We start from the raw sequence: 18,071 nt of genomic DNA, 5'->3' as shown, positions 1-18,071 counted from the left end.
AATCAAAGGACTGGGAAGCCTGCTGTGTGAGGAAAGGCTGAGAGAACTGGGTTTGTTCAGCTTGGAGAAAAGAAGGCTTAAGGGAGATCTTAATGGTATGTTCCAGTACTTAAAGGGTGCCTACAGAGAAGATGAAGACTCCCTTTTTACAAGGAGCGACATGGAAAAGATGAGGGGTCATGGGTACAAGTTACTCCTGAGGAGATCCTAATTGGACACCCAAATAAGATTTTTCACAATGAGAAAATCAGCCATTGGAATAATCTCTCCAGAAAAGTTGTGAATTCCCCAACACTGGAAACTTTTAAGATAGCTTGACAAGGTGCTGGGCTGTCTCATCTAAACTGTGTTCCTACCTGGAAAGGTTGGACCAGATGATCCTTGAAGTCTCTTCCAACCTGGTATTCTATGATATCCTAGTTTCCTAGAAGCTCACCTGACTGTGTCATCTGTTAAGTGAGCTTTCCTTTTTGTTACTGCTTTTATATTCTAAACCTTGTGTGCTTTAAAGTTTTTAATGTGACAAAGGTAGTATAAATACTTGTAGCTGGTTTTCATTTTTTTCATGGTTTTTCCTATTAGGACCTAGTTCTGACAACATTGAAGAAGATATGATTTCCTCTTCTCGTGGAGCTTCTGCCACAGTCCTAGAAGAATCAAGAAAGGAAACTACACCTGTTCAGCTCCCTGTTTCTGGACCAGAGCTGGCAGCCATGATGAAAATTGGTACCAGAGTGGTGAGAGGGGTAGACTGGAAATGGGGTGATCAGGTACAACTTCTTTTGTACAAGTTTGAGTGTGTTAAAATCTAAGGTTTCTGTTTAATCGACTGTCTGTGAATTTTATGTTCAAACTTTAAAGATAATGTTTACATTTCAAAGACTTGGAGAATTTTTTTAAAATAATGATTATTTGTTTAATTTCATTTTTGGAGGCAAAAATTCTGTTTTAGTGAGACTGTTCGAATTCAGGATTTAACAGGAAATTGGATCATTTGTTTCCTATAATATTTCACACTTCCAGCTAGGTGTTTATGGTGCTTATGTAGGATATAGTAAAATACACCTAAATGTGACTATTGCTGTGGTTTACTGGTTTGATTTCATTTGGAGCTTGTGAAATGCTTTCCAGCTCTATGCTGGATTTTGAAACATTCTTGAATGTTTACTATCTAACTGCTAAGTTAGTAGCAAAAAAGAGTAATTGCATTGTTATTTTATGAACTTTGGACACAAATTAGTGTTGTTGATTGTGAAACTTGAGCCTCTTTCTTCTGTCAGGATGGACCCCCTCCAGGTTTGGGTCGTGTGATTGGAGAATTAGGAGAAGATGGCTGGATTAGAGTGCAGTGGGACACTGGAAGTACAAATTCTTACAGAATGGGAAAGGAAGGGAAATATGATCTCAAACTAGCTGAGCCACCACCAGCAACACAGCCTGCAACAGAAGATTCAGACACTGAGGATGATTCTGGTAAAAAAGCAATTTGTTTATTAAAAGTGGAGGCAGGGTTTTAGTTGAATTCCAAATTTGCTGTCTTATATGTAAAAGCTTCTTTCGCAGGAGAAGATGCTTCATCAAAGAAGATTGATTTAATAGGTGTGCATTTCTGACCAGAATCTTTCTTCCAATAACTGTACGATGAGAAAGGAGGATAGAAAAGCTGGTATCACATTTGTTGCATATTCATGGGGCAAAGAAAACAGTATTATCCAATTGAAATAGTTTTGGTTACAGATACCAGGAGGTATACATTTTAACATATGTTAATACCATTCTGAAGTGTGTTTATTCTATGGCATAATTATGCATCAAATCACATTGCTTCCATATTCTTGGCACTGCATTTGGAGTTTCTTCTAAGTTGTCTACTGCTGGAGAATAACTTGAAAATATCTGTATGATATATCTGGCTTATATTTTGTTCTTGCAATTGGAAATAAGGAATATTCTTTGTGTCAGGTCATCTCAGAGAAAACACATTTCTCACATCATGTTTGTTTCAGAACTCTTTGTGAAATAGATTAACTCGATATCAATGTTATTCCTCTGCCTTCTGTCTCTCCTTTCAGAAGTAGAACAAGTTGAAAGGAATCTTCACCCTACTTCCATGATGCTGACAAGTACTGTGAACCTGTTGCAGACACTGTGTCTCTCTGCTGGCGTCCACGCTGAAGTCATGCAAAGTGATGCCACTAGGACTTTGTGTGGTCTACTCCGTATGCTTGTGGAGAGTGGGACAATAGATAAATCAGGTAGGTTGTATAGAAACTGTCCGATGAAGCTGTGTGCTTTTGTTTTGTGCTTTGTTGTCTTGTAACTTTGTAAATCTTCTTTTACTAGTTCTTAATCCTTTAAAGGCCAAAGGTTAGAAAATGCATTTTCAGAGCTTTTAAAATCTTAATTGTTAGCAAAAGCAACATAAGTGACGTGGAGCATGTTTAGAAAGTAAGAGGTAAAAGGAGAAATGCATGAGATGTGGAGCCTCAGGATGTGTATGGTTGGCTTAGACAATTCCTTAGTAGTCTTTTTCCTTAGGGAGAACAGTACGACAGAGTATGTCATGTTCATTTCCATAGATGCTTTGTAATTTCAGAAGTAATACTGTTACCTACTTTGAAATGAGGAAAGTGTGAAGATGAGAATTGCTTTAGAGGCATATTTAATAAAATTAATTACAGGCTCCAAAATTAAAGTTAATAATTCGTGTAAAGACAGTATTAGCATTATTTGTCCAAAAAGCCCCGTGTAGTATATAGAGAATTATGTGGCTGGCGGAAAAGTCAACTTTTATATGTATATATCTTTTTGTTTTTAGCTTCCTTGCCAAATAAATTAGTTTATAAAGAACAGCATAGGAGTTGGTGCACGTTGGGATTCATTCGAAGTATAGCACTCATGCCTCAGATGTGCAGCACTCTTAGTACATCTCAGTGGATAACTTTGCTAATGAAAATTGTTGAGGGGCATGAATCTTTCACTGCTGCTTCACTGCAAAGACAGGTAATGTGTGTATTTCCAAATTACTTTGATAGGCCATGAATGTAGTAGACTTTATATGTCTTCTAATTAAAAAAAAAGTGTTATTTTTAAAAAAAGATGGGGAATGTCCTTTAATCTGTTTTTAATTAATTGGAAAAAAAACAATTGTCATCTTATATTCAGCATTCATTGTTTTAAATATGCATCGGTTAGTTCTTCAGCCTTCGGGCCACTACAGCCTCCATTGTTGTCTTGAAAGACTGAAAGTTTTGTACAGATGAGAGGCCAGAAAAGTGTTCCAAAAATATATTCCAGAAACTCACATGTGATGTTTCTTAAAAGTTGAATAAAGAGAACACCAAAAAGATGGTTAGGAACAGTGTGCAATTTCATAATTTAATTTTAAAGTTACTAAATTGTGTGTTATGTACCATCCCTCCTTCCACACTAAACTGATATTCTTGTTTTAATGACAGTCTCTCTTAAGAAGCTGCAGATTTGCATCTTGTTTTGGCATTGTATTTCCCTTATTCCCTTTCACCTTATCTTTTTTTCTTACTATTTTTACTTCTTGGGTTTTTGGTTTGGTTTGGTTTTTTCTTTTACCTTTCCATAGCATCTTGAAGTGCCTTTCCATTAGACTGAAAAGCAACCTTATTATGGAATAGCTCTTCCAAGTTTTAAGGCTCAGAGACCAAAAGTTCTTCTCAATCTTTTATTTGTTAAGGTGTCAGCATTTTTTAACTAAAGTGTTGTATCATAAATGTCTCTGCATTTTTGTGTGATCTTCCAGCAAATTCTTGCTAGTGTTTTTAATATGAGGAGTATTCTGTCATCGTACAGGACTTAGTCTTTTAGTCATCTGTGCTGTTCAGGGAATACTCAAGAGGAATGACCGTTTCTCATGTACCAGCATCTAAGTTAATAACAAGAAAAAGACAAGACTTTGAAGTTTTAGAAAGGCCTGCTGTTGACAGAGGTTTACAAGAAGAGAGTTCACTGTTACTGGTCGCTTGTGTTGGTCTTCTGGGTAGAAGATGAGGAAGCTCAAAACCTGAAATACTCCTGTTCAGAATGTGCAACCCTATCTGCTCTTTGTTACTGCAGTGCTGCTCCTTCCTGTGTTCTTCATCAGTCCTGCACCGAGTAGCTGGGTTTAAAGATGCCAGCCTATTCTTTCTGTACTGTGTTGGAGGCCCCAGTTTCTCAATTAACTACTTTTGGGTGTCACTGGTTGCTTTTTTGCCTTCTTGAATCATTCAACTTTATATCTAATTATTTTTAATCATTGCACCTTTGTTGCAGAACACTTGGAAACTTTCATTCTGAAATACAGCCTAGTACTAACTTGAGTCTGGAATCTGAAAAAACCTTCCCTTTCTGTATTCCTAATTTTCATATGCACTTTAGTAATTTACCTTTTTTCCCCAAGTATTTGTCATTTCCTGAGTATTTAAGAGGTTGGATTCAGTAATATAATGTGCTAATAAAGTTGGTTGTAACTTTGAACTGGCACAGCTTCTTTTAAAATACTCCTTAGCAAATTGAACAGAAGATCAGTAGCTCTGTAATTTCCACAGCCAGAAATAAATCTGCATTACAGAAACTGCAAAGGAAGGCTGACTTTGAAAATGTCTTTCTTCTCTATTCAATATGTTTGAGAATTGCTTTAATATTTAGTGACTTAGAATGGAATAACACTAATTTTGTTATCTTTTTTAGATTCTTGCTGTACATTTATTGAAAGCAGTACTTCCATCCTGGGATAAAAATGAAAGGTCAAGAGACATGAAATTTCTAGTGGAAAAACTGTTTGGATTTTTAGGCAGCCTGCTTAGTACTTGTTCTTCAGATATCCCACTACTCAGAGGTAGAGGAAATTTCCCTCATTGGCTATTTTTATGGGTAGGAAATGTGTGTGCTGAATCTGTAAATGTTGTGTAATTGTTTTGTCTTTCCAGAATCTACTCTGAGAAGGAGAAAGTCCAGACCTCAAGCATCTCTAACTGCCACTCACAGTAGTACTTTAGCAGAAGAGATAGTGGCACTGCTGAGGACACTCCATTCGCTCAGCCAGTGGAATGGACTCATAAACAAGTACATCAACTCTCAGCTAACCTCCATCACCCACATCTTTGCAGGAAAACAGTCAGAAGGGGTAGTTTCCACGTTTTAAAATAAGCTCATTTTTTATAGCAATATTTATTTTGAAATTATAAATTTTAAATGTTTGTAAACAATGTTAAGCTTAATCTTGAAACCATTTTTCTATTTTTGTATGTATGTATATATGTGTTGTAATTTTAAAATTGAAGTTTATGTTATTAACTTTGTAGTTTAAAGCAGATAGAAGTGGGTATTTCCTCCCTACAGTGAATGTTACTGTTCTTTGTTAGGCTCTGTTGGATGACTACTTTCCTGACACTGAGAACCCAGAGGTGGGAGGCCTCATGGCAGTGTTAGCAGTGATTGGTGGCATAGACAGTCGCTTGAGACTGGGTGGACAAGTAGTTCATGATGAGTTTGGAGAAGGCACAGTGACACGGATCACCCCGAAAGGGAAAATCACTGTACAGTTCTATGACATGAGAACATGTAGAGTGTGCCCTCTGAATCAGCTAAAACCAGTAAGTTTGTTTTATTGGAGCTTTAATACAGGGAAGGGTGTGGTTAAAGACTGATACGGTGCAAAGAAAATATTTGTTCTTCATTAAGTAAATAACACTGCCATTCCACACATGGCAGTGCTCTGAATGCAGATCTGAGATGGTGCTTATGCATACTTCTTAAGGACCTTTAATGCCTGTCCTCATTTGTTGAGGAGGGAAAAACAGAAGGGATTTGAGCTGAAGTCCTCTGACTTGAGGTAAAATCCCAAGTATGGCAATGTGATTTATAGCTCTTAATGAGGGGAGCCTATTTATTTGTGTTTGACTTGATCTGCTAACTAAAGTAAAAAGCCTTGGGTATTTTCATTTGAATCTTAATCTCAAGTTGTTTAATACAGCTTTACTGAAAGCACAGTCAAAATGCCTGATCTACTTCAGGGACTGTAGCTCTTCCTTGTTCTGACTCTGTCTTGCTTTTTCACCAAGAAGACATGCAATTGTGTGCTACAAATACAGGCTGAGTAGCAATATAGGTAATAGAAATCGTCTCTAGTTGTTCCTGGTCAAGTGCAATAAGACAAATGGTACTTTCTCTCTTCTTCAGTTAATAACGACTGAAACATCTGAATGATTTTGTAAAATCTTGGAAAATGCATATCTATATTTTTTTGTTTTGTCTGATTCTTCCCCCTCCACTGTCTAGCTTCCAGTTGTGGCTTTTAATGTGAACAACTTGCCTTTTACTGAACCTATGCTATCCATTTGGGCTCAACTAGTAAATCTGGCTGGAAGTAAAATAGAAAAACAAAGAATGAAATCTCCCAATCAGGGTCTTTCAGGTACAGTTGGGGATTTTGTTGTTGGGTTTTTTTGTTTGTTTGTTCATCTTGTTTAAATGTGGGAAAAATACTGGTAGCAGTGAGCATACATAAGAAAAAAGCTTTTCTGGAACCTCCTCTTTTATCTTAGTCAACATGTAAATGGTAGGTACTTAGGAGACAAGTTCAGGTATGAGATTAATTGCTCTGCAGTGTAAGTGGAATACTGCTTTTACTTTGTTGGGAAAATGTAAATAAGGTTTAAGTCTGGACTTTTCATATTGAGTTGTTTAAATTACTGAATGCAGATAACATCTTAACTGCACTTAGTGTGCTATACATCAGCTGTATGATTGTCCACAGTGTGAAAAGTAGGAAAGCAGTTTTTTTAAGTATCGTGGGTCATAGAATGTGTGCACAGTTCTTACCTAAGTTCTGTTCAAACTAACTTGTATCATCAGTATTTCACAAGCTTTTAGACAGTTGAGTTAAGATGTAAACAGATTTTTGGACTGAAGTTTTATGAATGGTAGCCTTTCTTTTCTAATATAAGAGATTCCCAGCACTAATGGCTGCTTAATGTTTCTGATAGGTCAAGTGGATTTGGATCTACTGCGATGCCAGCAATTAAAGCTGTACATACTGAAAGCAGGCCGTGCTCTGCTTTCTCACCAGGATACACTAAGGCAAATCTTATCTCAGCCAGCTGTTCAGGAGAGTGCAGTAAATCCTACAGGTATTCTGAAATGCAACCTTAGTCTGCTGCTGTTGGTTTACATGGTAATCCAGAGTATTTGACTATAAAACTTGCTAGTGGCAGTTGAAGGGAAGAAGTTAGGTTTGTCTTCTAAAGACATAAACTTAAAAATTGAAGTTCAGAGCTATTTTAACCTCATATTCAAAGCATTTTGACTCTTTATCTTAGATCTGAAGATGGAGTGGATCAAATGGTTGAAGCTTGAAGTATTTGAGTTAGCTAAGTTTTTAAGTCTTCTATAGTTAGTAAGTTTTGTAAAGATTTTTTTTTTTTAAATTGTGGCTTTTTTTGCAGTGGTTTCTTTTACGGCTTCATAGCATGAGTTCTCAATTGGCTATTCCTTTTATTGCAAATGTATTGTGGTTTCCAGTGAATCAAGTATCAGGATACAGTGTTTTAAGTAGACCCTTAAAAAGCATTTAAGGAATTGTAGTTTTAATAATTTGAATTAATTCTCTATATACATTCATTCTACATATAAAAGTAAGTAAAATAGCTCTATCAGCTTTCAGGATAGCTTTTGATGCATTTACAGATTCTATTAATTCTCAGGCATCTGTGAAGCATGTAATGTCTTTAAATATAATCTATTTATTTGTATATTTCTGGGGACCTTTGTCAGTTGCCAGATTTCATGGAATATGGTTTTACTTCTACCATAAATTTTTAAGGGGAAGAAACCCAACACCCAACTCTGTTTTTTTAATTTTTTTTTTTAACCAGAGCAGCAGAAGTACATGAGGAATATTAACTGTTTTGTTGTTGTTTCATATATGAGAAATTCCTTTTGTTGGAGTTGAATGAAGAGTGAGAACACTTTCTTGAGACAGTCACAGTAAAGGTCTAGCAAACTGGAATGTTTATGCCAAAATCAAATATAAAATTTGCAGAATCCTGAGCTAGTTGATTTTTAAAAGCTTAGCCTTTTGAAGGGGTAATGAATATGTATAAGCAGGTCTTTCCAAGAGGTGTGTTGGAGAGAGAAATTACTCAAATTAGAAAGTCTGCACCATGGTTTTGGGGATCAGTGAGATTGTTGGTTGCCTATACAAAGTGGTTTACCCTGGAAAGATCTCTGTATAATAGTCTTATTGTAACAAGGTGAACTCAGAAGATAATTATGCAAATTAACTGCCCACTGAGTGGTTTCTACTTGTCCTGGTTTGAGCTGCTACTAGGCATGTTCTAGATGTATTTTACTAAAACTGTTATTTATCTACAAATTTATCCTTTGCTTTTTCATATGGAGATTGTGGCACACATGATTTTATCTTAGATGCCTAATTCCTGTGGAGAAAAAATACAGGAAAAGGAACAATGTGCTTGATGAACCACTAGGCCCAAAATAAGTCTCTTGATTGACTTCTGTTACATGGTTTTGGTTAAAATAATGTTTTTGTTTCAAGAGGATGGAGCAGTTGCCTCTCCTGACGTAGGAGATATGTCTCCTGAGGGCCCTCAACCTCCCATGATTCTTCTACAGCAACTTTTGACAGCTGCTACACAACCATCACCTGTGAAAGCAATATTTGACAAACAAGAGCTTGAGGTACAGTCTGTGTTTTCGGTTAATTAGAAAGACTTACTTATTGGGTTACCTAATTCATGTTCCAATTAGAATAGAATAGTCTTAATTTCAGTTGGAAGGGACCCACAATCATAATCAGGTCCTACTGCCTGGCCAATTCAGGGCTGACCAAGTTAAAGCATGTTATTAAGGGCATTGTCCAAATGCCTTCTAAACACTGACAGGTTTGGGGCATCAACCACCTCTTTAGGAAGCCTTTTACAGTGTTTGACCACCCTCTTGGTCAATAAATGCCTTGTAATGTCTAATGTAAACCTCCGCTGATCCTGCTTTGAATCATTCCCAAGTGTCATGTCACTGGATACCAGGGATAATAGCTCAGCATGTGCTTCTTCCACTTCCTCTCCTCAGGAGGCTGTAGGGAGCAATGAGGTCTCCCCACATTCTCCTTTTCTCCAAACTAGACAAGCCCAAAGTCCTTAATTGCTCCCCATAGGACATCCGTGTCAGCCCTTTCACCAGCTTTGTTGCCCTCCCCAGGGACTTTCACATCCTTCTTGAATGCTGTGGCCCAAAACTGCACACACAGTGCTCAAGGTGAGGCTGCACCAGCGCTGAATCCAGCGGGATTCACCTGTTCTGGCTGGCTGGTTGTGCTGTGTGTGATGCACCCCAAGATGGGGTTTGCCCTCTTGGCTTCCAGGGCACACTGATGGCTCACACTAAGTTTGCTGTCTACCAGAACCCCCAGGTACCTTTCTTCAGGGCTGCTCTCCAGCCACTTCTGTCCTAATTTATACTTGTGCCTGGAATTACTCATCCTGGGTGCAGAATCAGGCATATGGACTTGTCAAATTTCATCCTAATAATTATTCTCCAATGCTCCAATCTGATTAGAACCTTCTGCAAGGCCTCTTGTCCCCCAAGAGGCTCAGCAGCACCTCCCTGTTTGGTATCAGCAAACTTGCTAGTGGTGTGTTCAGCTCTTATATCCAGATTGTTGATAAAGATGTTAAACACAATTGGTCCTAGAGTTGAACCCTGTAGAACACCTCTGGTGACGGGTCACCAGCCTGATGTAGCCTCATTCACTAGAACCTTTTGGGCTCTGCCCTTCAGCCACATCTTTACCCAGCAGACTGTCAACCTTCTTATCACACAGTTGAACAGCTTGTTCAGATGAACGCTTTTGAGACTTCTTGTATAAAAAGCCTTACTAAAATCCAGAAAAACTACATCAAAAACCTTCCCTTCCTCCAAGAGGCAGGGCACCCTATCACAGAAAGATATCAAACAGGACTTTTCATTGTGAACCTGTTGTTGACTGTGTCTGATGATTGCATTATTCTTTAAATGCCCTTCAGTATAATCTCCAGAATTTTTCCATGAACTGAAGGTAGACTAAGAGATGTGTGGTTCCCTGGCACTTCTTTTTCCATTTTGTAGGTTGGAATAACATTGAAAATTGTTAAGCTGTGTGGGTTTTCTTTTGGTAGTTTTTTGGTTTTGTTTTTTTTTAAAGTGACACTGAGCTCTTTTTGGCAAATAACCTTTAATTTCAGACAAACACACACACAAACTGTACTAAATATGTGTTTCATTTGAACTGATTGATTTGTTTTCATTTAGGCTGCTGCTTTGGCAGTATGTCAGTACCTGGCTGTAGAGTCTACACATCCTTCATCTCCAGTGTTTGAAGACTGCAGCTCTAGTGAAGCTACAACACCCATCACAGTGCAACATATCCGACCCACAAAAGTGAAGAAACGCAAGCAGTCTCCCATTCCACCCCTCCCCATTGTAGTTCAACTTATGGAAATGGGATTTCCTAGGAAAAACATAGAATTTGCATTAAAATCTCTGTCTGGAACCTCTGGAAGTGCTTCTGGATTACCAGGTATTTAATTTAATTTAATGATGTTAGAAAGAAAAGGACAGTTATAAAATGCTATGTACAAGGGAGCAATGGTTGCTTCTCTTTTTTGGATGGTGTCTTAAAAGTGTCAGAGAGTCCCTTAGAGACAGAGTTTCTTTTCTGTATTAGGAGTGGAAGCCTTGGTTGGCTGGTTGTTGGATCACCCTGATGTTCAAATTACCGATCTCTCTGATGCTGATACTATCTCTGATGAATATTCAGATGAGGAAATAGCAGAGGAGGTGGAAGAAGCTGAAGCTGCTTGCCCTGTGGTAAGTATCAACTTACTAAAACCTAAGCCATGCTAGCTGGCTGCAAATTTTGTAATTTTTTCCTTTTGTGAACTTGGTTAGAGGACACAGACATTCTGCTGTCCCAGGCTTGGTTAGAGGACAGAGACACTCTGCTGTCCCAAGCTTTCAAGACTGTAACAAGGAACACGTTTTTCATGCGTTTCTAAGGCATAGTATAAAAGAACTAAAGGATAATCTAGAAATATTTATGCATGAATAGCATAGAGGAAGAGTGGAATGCAGGTAGATGTTTCACTAGTGATGCTATAAGCATCCCTGATAGTTGGTTTCAGTTTCATCTAAAGTACTCAATGCTATAGTGTAGTATTTGCAAAGAGCTTGTTTTTGTTATTGTTAATTTCTTGAACCTTTTTCCTTTGGTCTGAAAAACAAGTATATGTTAGTTACAAGGGACGACTGAGGATTTAGTGAATAAATAGCAAAAAGATGTTAGTGAAATAACTTTGCTTTTTTCTTATAAGAACTATTTTCACTTATTGGTGATAAAATTACCTTCACACCGCCTACTGAGTGTGATGGCCTTAATGTGAATTTGTACTAAGCCTCTATTGACTTTCAGGAACTGTTTCAATAAAGGTTTGCTGATAAAATGAAATGAGTTCTGTATTTCTGTTTATTTTTAAGGGGTTATGTTAAGTTTTCTGGTGCGTGTGGGATTCTGTAGTTCAAAGAAATAAGTTGTATTTTGAAGGAAAGGAATTTGACATTGGATTCTAATATCTTTATCAGTATTGTAGAAGGAAACTGCTGTGTATTGCCTCGAATGAGAAAATGTAATGCTCAGAACAGAGTTTTCTGAGAATTCTCATTAGAAATGGAATGCAATAGTTATCTTAAATTACTGGAGATTACCATTCAGCACTGTTGATTTGTTGGGTTTTTTTCCTCTCCAAACAAGTAACCTAAAAAGTGGAATGTGAATGTGTATCTCCAAGGCTGAGTAGAATACCCACAAATTCTCTTTTTTCTAATTTTCTTTGGCAAGCACATTTTCTAAAAGCAGCTTCCAGCTTGTTTCACATTTTTGAAAATTTGCAGTTATATTCCTTGCCAAGTAATTTTGGAAACAGAACTTTAAACTGAAGTACATCATAAATGTTAGCCCTATAGTGGGTTTACCTGTTGAAGATTTTACCCATTTTGGCATGCAGTTTGGATGTTACATGTGTGTGTTTTTGTTGGGGTATCTTCAGTCTTTTCTAACTATTTTATGTATGTGAATTGAATATAAATTTTGTATTTGTTATATGTTTATTTTGTTGTGTTTTTTTTTTCCAGTCAAGTGGTGCTGTTGTAACAGAGAGCCAGACCTATAAGAAACGAGCTGATTTCTTAAGTAATGATGACTATGCTGTGTATGTGAGAGAGAGTATTCAGGTAAGTATGTTGATGAAAAGCTGTATTGAAACTTACTTTCCTTCTGGTACAGAAGTCTTTGCATAGCTATAGCATTCAATTGTCCTTTTTCTCTAGGTGGGGATGATGGTTAGGTGCTGCAGAACTTATGAGGAGGTTTGTGAAGGAGATGTAGGCAAAGTTATTAAACTGGATCGAGATGGATTGCATGACCTGAACGTACAGTGTGATTGGCAACAAAAAGGTGGTACCTACTGGGTCAGATATATCCATGTGGAGCTTTTAGGTGAGTTCACTCTTAGCTGCTTTTTAATAAAGCCTGAATGGTACACTAAGGGAGATTTTTGGGGCGAAAACCCCATTCACCAGGAATTTATTCTTTCAACTTCCTAGGGTTCCCACCACAGAGTTCTGCCTCTCATATCAAGATAGGTGACAAAGTGCGTGTGAAAAGCTCTGTTACCACACCCAAGTACAAGTGGGGATCAGTTACTCACCGAAGTGTGGGAGTTGTCAAAGGTAATATATATTCAAAATGGGGTATGGGGAAGTAGTAAAACCACGGACTCTGCAGTGTTTAAAGAGAGATTTTTCTGGGCACACTTAAAAATCATACTGTTTTGTAGAGTATTGCATGATGATAAGAGAGAATAGAATGTGGTGTCTGTGAAGAATATATTGACATGTAACATGTGGCAGCCCATTTTGTTAGTGTGTTCATCTGCTTTTTGAGTAACTCCATTTGCAGATAGTAAAGGTCTTTAAGCATCTGTATAGGTTCCTGTTCTAGTTTGCATTTATACTTTTGATGAACCACAAATGGTTTTCCTTTTATGAAGGAAATCTAGCTTGAAGACTTCATGGGGAAGTGAGGAGAAAGTGGGGTGCACTAGTGTCAAGCTGTAAGGGGTATCATAGAAGTAATCTGTGGGGCATAGCTTCTCTGAAGAGGTACTGATTTTGGTCATACTATAGAAGTACTCTCTCCCTTCAGGAACTATTTAAAAAAAAAAATTCAGAATAAAGGAATTTAAATAGAATAGTATATATATTTTAGAAATTCTTTAGAAGACCCTTTCTGTCTGACCCTTTTCCAGACTGATAAGGTTAATACATAGTTCCATTAAAATAAAATTGGTACTTCTGAAAGTAGCATTTATTCTGTGTTTCTGCTCAGATGTTTTACTGGACACTTTCTGCTTTGTGTTATGGAGATTTGTAACACACTGTAATTTCTACATATTTTTGTCACAGCTTTTAGTGCCAACGGAAAAGATGTCATTGTAGACTTTCCTCAACAGTCTCATTGGACTGGCTTGTTGTCAGAAATGGAACTGGTCCCCAGCATTCATCCTGGAGTGACGTAAGTGATGGTTTACATTTTTCATAGTATATGTGAGTTATCCTTCAGCCTTATTTTTGTGCTTCCATTATCTTGACTTGTTTTACAGTTAACTTGTACCATGAAAACTGCTAGAAATGTATTTACTTCTTGTTCTTTTATGAAATCAGGTGTGATGGCTGTCAGATGTTTCCTATCAATGGGCCTAGGTTCAAATGCAGAAACTGTGATGATTTTGACTTCTGTGAGACCTGTTTTAAAACCAGGAAGCATAACACCCGACATACTTTTGGCAGAATAAATGAACCTGGTAAGTTTCAGAATCTTAAGCAAATTAATTTCAAAATAATTAATTTTTTTAAAAAGCAGTTTCAAATTATGGCTGCTTAACCTAAAGATATTAGTGTCCAAGCTGACCCTCTAGACAACAAAACATGTTTAGCAGATCATAGTCCTGCTATAGTTGCATGTGGTGGACTACACCAAAATACCAACCTCTAAGCTTTCTTTGTAGCATTAAAAGAATTTGACTCTGACAGTAACTTTTTAAGTCTGAACTGAGTTTTCAGCTACACCAAGAGTAAAACGTGAAGTTGTTTAATCTTCCTGCCGTTTGCTATCAGCCTAAATTTAGGTGAGTAGAATCCTCATGAGAGCAGGTGCAGCTTGAAACACCTAAGATACCTTCTTAACACCTTAATTGCTCAACAATTTTCCCTATCATTGTGTGATGGCTGTTGCCTCGTTTCCTCCATGGTGTGGAGACTCTAGAGAGGTGGTGTAGAATGAGGAAGCATTTTGAAAGACTTGTAATCAGAATGTTTTGTATCTAGGGCAAGAACAGGATCAGACATTTTAACTCCATAACTTTTGTGGTTTACATTATTACGCAAAACTTTCCTGACACTACTTTTTATTTCTTTTCTCTCCACCTGTCTAAAAACCAGTCTGATCCCTGATATTTGCAACATGGTGCTGGCTTCTGGCCTAAAACTTCATGTATTTACATGTAGCCAGTCTAATTGGTTTGGAAAATGAATGAAAGTGACCCCTTATTAGAAATCATGAACATGCATTGCATGTGTCTGATGGTTTGTCTAAAGTGCAAGAAAGACTTTCCATTAAGATATCAGTTAATATGGTTGTGCAGCTGTCATGGTGTGAATCTGTATTCTGACCTGCAAAGATGAATGAAAGGAAATAGAAGTCGGTTTTTGAAGAGAGGAACTCAGCAACTCACTAAACCACTTCATTCTTGAACAACATTTGGAATTTTTGGTTGTTGTAACTTAGATGTGTCTATTGTCCTGTAAGAGATTTCTGTTGAGGATTGGTTGCATGTTTTTCATATGCTTTGGTGTTGTACAAAATTCATCTGCTGTGAGCCTGTATTTTGCAGCATGTATTTTGTATTTAAAAAGGAAGGGTCCTTTCAGGTGGCTGAAGAATGTTAGTTATTTAAGGATTCTGTCAGTTTAAGGACTGCAGCGTTTTATCATTTGATTTTAGGCTTGTCTTTACTCTCCTAAGGAATGTATTTTCCTTAATTTTTTTAACGTTTCTTTTCTACTAACTTATGCTTGATTTCTTGATACAGATCAATCATAAATGTAAGAATAAAAAGTGTGACTATCCCAAATGACAGACGTGAAAACTTGTAGTCAGTGTATCTTGAGCTGTGCCCCTTAAGCATATGTAGTATCACCATACCTATGTGCCATGCTTCTGTATTCTCCTTTTAAAATACCTACCTGAAATCTTTTATATTCCCTTTCACATTGATTATGGGTTTAATAAAAGCAATTTTCTTTGAAATGTACGTGCTTAACATTTCATTTAATCACACAGGTCAGTCTCCAGTGTTTTGTGGGCGTTCTGGAAAGCAGCTGAAGAGACGACACAGTAGCCAGCGGGGGATGTTACTGGATGATTGGTCAAGAATAGTAAAGAATTTGAATGTCTCCTCCTCTGTGAATCAGGCTTCACGTCTTATTGATGGTAGTGAGCAGTGCTGGCAGTCTTCTGGCTCACAAGGAAAGGTAACTTTAAGCTGTAACTGGTTTATTCTGGCTTAGTTTCTTTCTAAGAGGATAGGTGTTTATCTGAGTGAAATGTATTTGTACCCTTGTGTAAGCTAGAAGAGTGGTAAAAACAAATCTCTGAAGTACAAAACTATGTTTCTTCATAATAAATGTGCCTATTTTTAAAAAGCTGTGCTTAATCTTTCTTTTATGTGAATTATAAGGAACTTGTGAGATTTTTTACATACAAGGTAATTATTCTATTCTGTAGGTGGTTATATGGTTACAGTTGCCTTTACAGTGTAATAACTGATGATGGTTGTTCTTAACAAATCACATTTATTATGTTTTACTTCATGGAATCATACAATCATAGAGTGGTTCGGGTAGGAAGGGATTTTGAAGATCATTCCAACACCGCTGCATAGGCAGGGACACCTCCCAGTAGACCAGGTTTTGCAGTGTCCCATCCTCTCTACTCTGCTCTCGTGAGATCTCACCTGGAGTGCTGTGTCCAGTTCAGGAGCCCTCAACACAGGAAGGACTTGGAGCTGTTGGAGTGAGTTCAGAGAAGGGCCACAATGACCAGAGGGCTGATCACCTTTCCTGTGCAGACAGTCTGAGAGAGCTTTGGTTGTTTAGGCTGGAGAACAGAAGGCTCCCAAGAGACCTTATAGCGGCCTTCCAGTACCTGAAGGGGGCTTATAGGAAGCTGGAGAGGGGCTTTTCATAAGAGCAACAGGACAAGGGGGTACAGTTCTGAGCTGAAAGAGGGTAGATTTAGGTTAGACATTAGGAAGAAATTCTTTGGTGTGAGGTGGTGAGACACCAGCACAGGTTGCCTAGGGAAGTTGTGGATGCCCCTGCAAGTTTGTTGCAATACAAAAGCACCTATGTTCTCACTAGCCAAAACTGCCTCTAATCACTCCCTCACTTGCATGGAATCATACAGTGTCTCAAGATGGAAGGGACCCATAAGGGTCATCAAGTCAAATGTCACATTCCTGATAGGACTATCTAAACTAAACCATATGACCGAGAGTGTTTTCTAGTTGCTCCTTGAACTCTGACAGGCTTGGTGTTGTGACCACTTCCCTGGGAAGCCTGTCCCAGTGAAGAATCTTGCTACTGTCCAAACTGAACTTACCTGATGCAGCTTCAGTCCATTTCTTTATGTCCTAGCACTGTTGCCAGAGAAAGGAGATAATGTTTTCAGCCCTGTGGAGGAAGACCTGGGGGTACTAGTGGATGAAAAGCTGGCTGTGAGCCACCAATGTGCAATTGCAGCCCAGAAGGCCAACTGCAACCTGGGCTGCATCAAAAGAAGTGTGGCCAACAGATCAAGAGAGGTGATTCTTCCCCTCTATTCTGCCCTGGTGAGACTTCACCTGCAGTACTGCATCCAGCTGTGGAGCCCCAAACACAAGAAGGACATGGACCTGTTGGAGTGTGTCCAGAGGAGGGCCACGAAAATTATCAGAGGATTTGAGCACCTCTCTTCGGAAGACAGGCTGAGGGAGTTGGGGTTGTTCAGCCTGAAAAAGAGAAGACTCTGGAGGGACCATATAATGACCTTCCAAAACCTGAAGTGGCCTATAAGAAGGCTGGGGAAGAACTGTTCACAAAGGCATGTAACAATAGGACAAGGGGAAATTGTCTCAAGCTAGAGAAGGGCAGATTTAGGTTGGACATTAGAAAAAAGTTCTTTGATATGAGGGTGGTGGATCACTGGGACAGGTTGCCTAGAGAAGTGGTGGGGGTGCCATTCCTGGAGACATTCAAGGTCAGGCTTGACAGGGCTCTGAGCAATCTGTTCTATTTGAAGATATCCCTGCTTATTATAGGGGGATTAGACTAGCTGACCTTTAGGGGTTCTTTCCAACCCAATGCATTCTATGATTCTGTGATCGCCTCACCCCCCACTACCTCCATTGAGGAAGGTGTAGACAGTGATGGAGTCACCCTTCAGCCTTCTCTTCTCCAAGCTGAACAAACCAGACAACCTCATAAGTTTTGTCCTCGAGACCTTTCACCGTCTTGGTCACCATTCCCTGGACACACGGCAATAGCTGGATGTCCTCCTTTTATGGAAGCACCCAAAATGGCGCATGGTACTCAAGGTGGGGTCACACCAGGGTACTGTAGAGTGGGACAATCACCTTCCTCAACTGGCTATTTATGCTGTGCTTGTTGAACCCCAAGACATGGTTGGCCCTTAAGGTTTCCAGGGTACACTATTGACTCATCTTCAACTTGCCATCAACTCACAGAATCACAGAATCTTGGGGGTTGGAAGGGACCTCGAAAGATCATGTAGTCCAATCCCCCCTGCCAGAGCAGGATCACCTAGAGTCCATCACACAGGAACGTGTCCAGGCAGGTTTTGAATGTCTCCAGCGAAAGAGAATGCACAACCTCTCTGGGCAGCC

The 18,071-nt window shown here is 38.6% G+C and overlaps 1 protein-coding gene across 1 annotated transcript in view; it reads left to right on the top strand.

Annotated features, from left to right (window-relative positions):
• Nucleotides 1–18,071, top strand: part of LOC104386253 (E3 ubiquitin-protein ligase HERC2) — a 117,271-nt gene that overhangs the window by 58,648 nt on the left and 40,552 nt on the right. Inside the window, exons 35-52 of the mRNA XM_009994825.1 lie at nucleotides 583–770; nucleotides 1,281–1,473; nucleotides 2,073–2,255; nucleotides 2,819–3,003; nucleotides 4,705–4,852; nucleotides 4,944–5,140; nucleotides 5,379–5,609; nucleotides 6,295–6,430; nucleotides 7,002–7,145; nucleotides 8,573–8,715; nucleotides 10,324–10,591; nucleotides 10,739–10,881; nucleotides 12,202–12,300; nucleotides 12,397–12,565; nucleotides 12,673–12,798; nucleotides 13,534–13,642; nucleotides 13,792–13,931; nucleotides 15,470–15,660. Coding sequence (XP_009993127.1) covers nucleotides 583–770; nucleotides 1,281–1,473; nucleotides 2,073–2,255; nucleotides 2,819–3,003; nucleotides 4,705–4,852; nucleotides 4,944–5,140; nucleotides 5,379–5,609; nucleotides 6,295–6,430; nucleotides 7,002–7,145; nucleotides 8,573–8,715; nucleotides 10,324–10,591; nucleotides 10,739–10,881; nucleotides 12,202–12,300; nucleotides 12,397–12,565; nucleotides 12,673–12,798; nucleotides 13,534–13,642; nucleotides 13,792–13,931; nucleotides 15,470–15,660 — 2,993 coding nt within the window. The remainder of the gene's footprint in view (nucleotides 1–582; nucleotides 771–1,280; nucleotides 1,474–2,072; nucleotides 2,256–2,818; nucleotides 3,004–4,704; nucleotides 4,853–4,943; nucleotides 5,141–5,378; nucleotides 5,610–6,294; nucleotides 6,431–7,001; nucleotides 7,146–8,572; nucleotides 8,716–10,323; nucleotides 10,592–10,738; nucleotides 10,882–12,201; nucleotides 12,301–12,396; nucleotides 12,566–12,672; nucleotides 12,799–13,533; nucleotides 13,643–13,791; nucleotides 13,932–15,469; nucleotides 15,661–18,071) is intronic.

Source organism: Chaetura pelagica, unplaced genomic scaffold, assembly GCF_000747805.2.
Source record: "Chaetura pelagica isolate M959 unplaced genomic scaffold, ChaPel_1.0 scaffold263, whole genome shotgun sequence".
Taxonomy (NCBI): domain Eukaryota; kingdom Metazoa; phylum Chordata; class Aves; order Apodiformes; family Apodidae; genus Chaetura; species Chaetura pelagica.
This window is presented reverse-complemented; position numbering and strand designations above follow the sequence as displayed.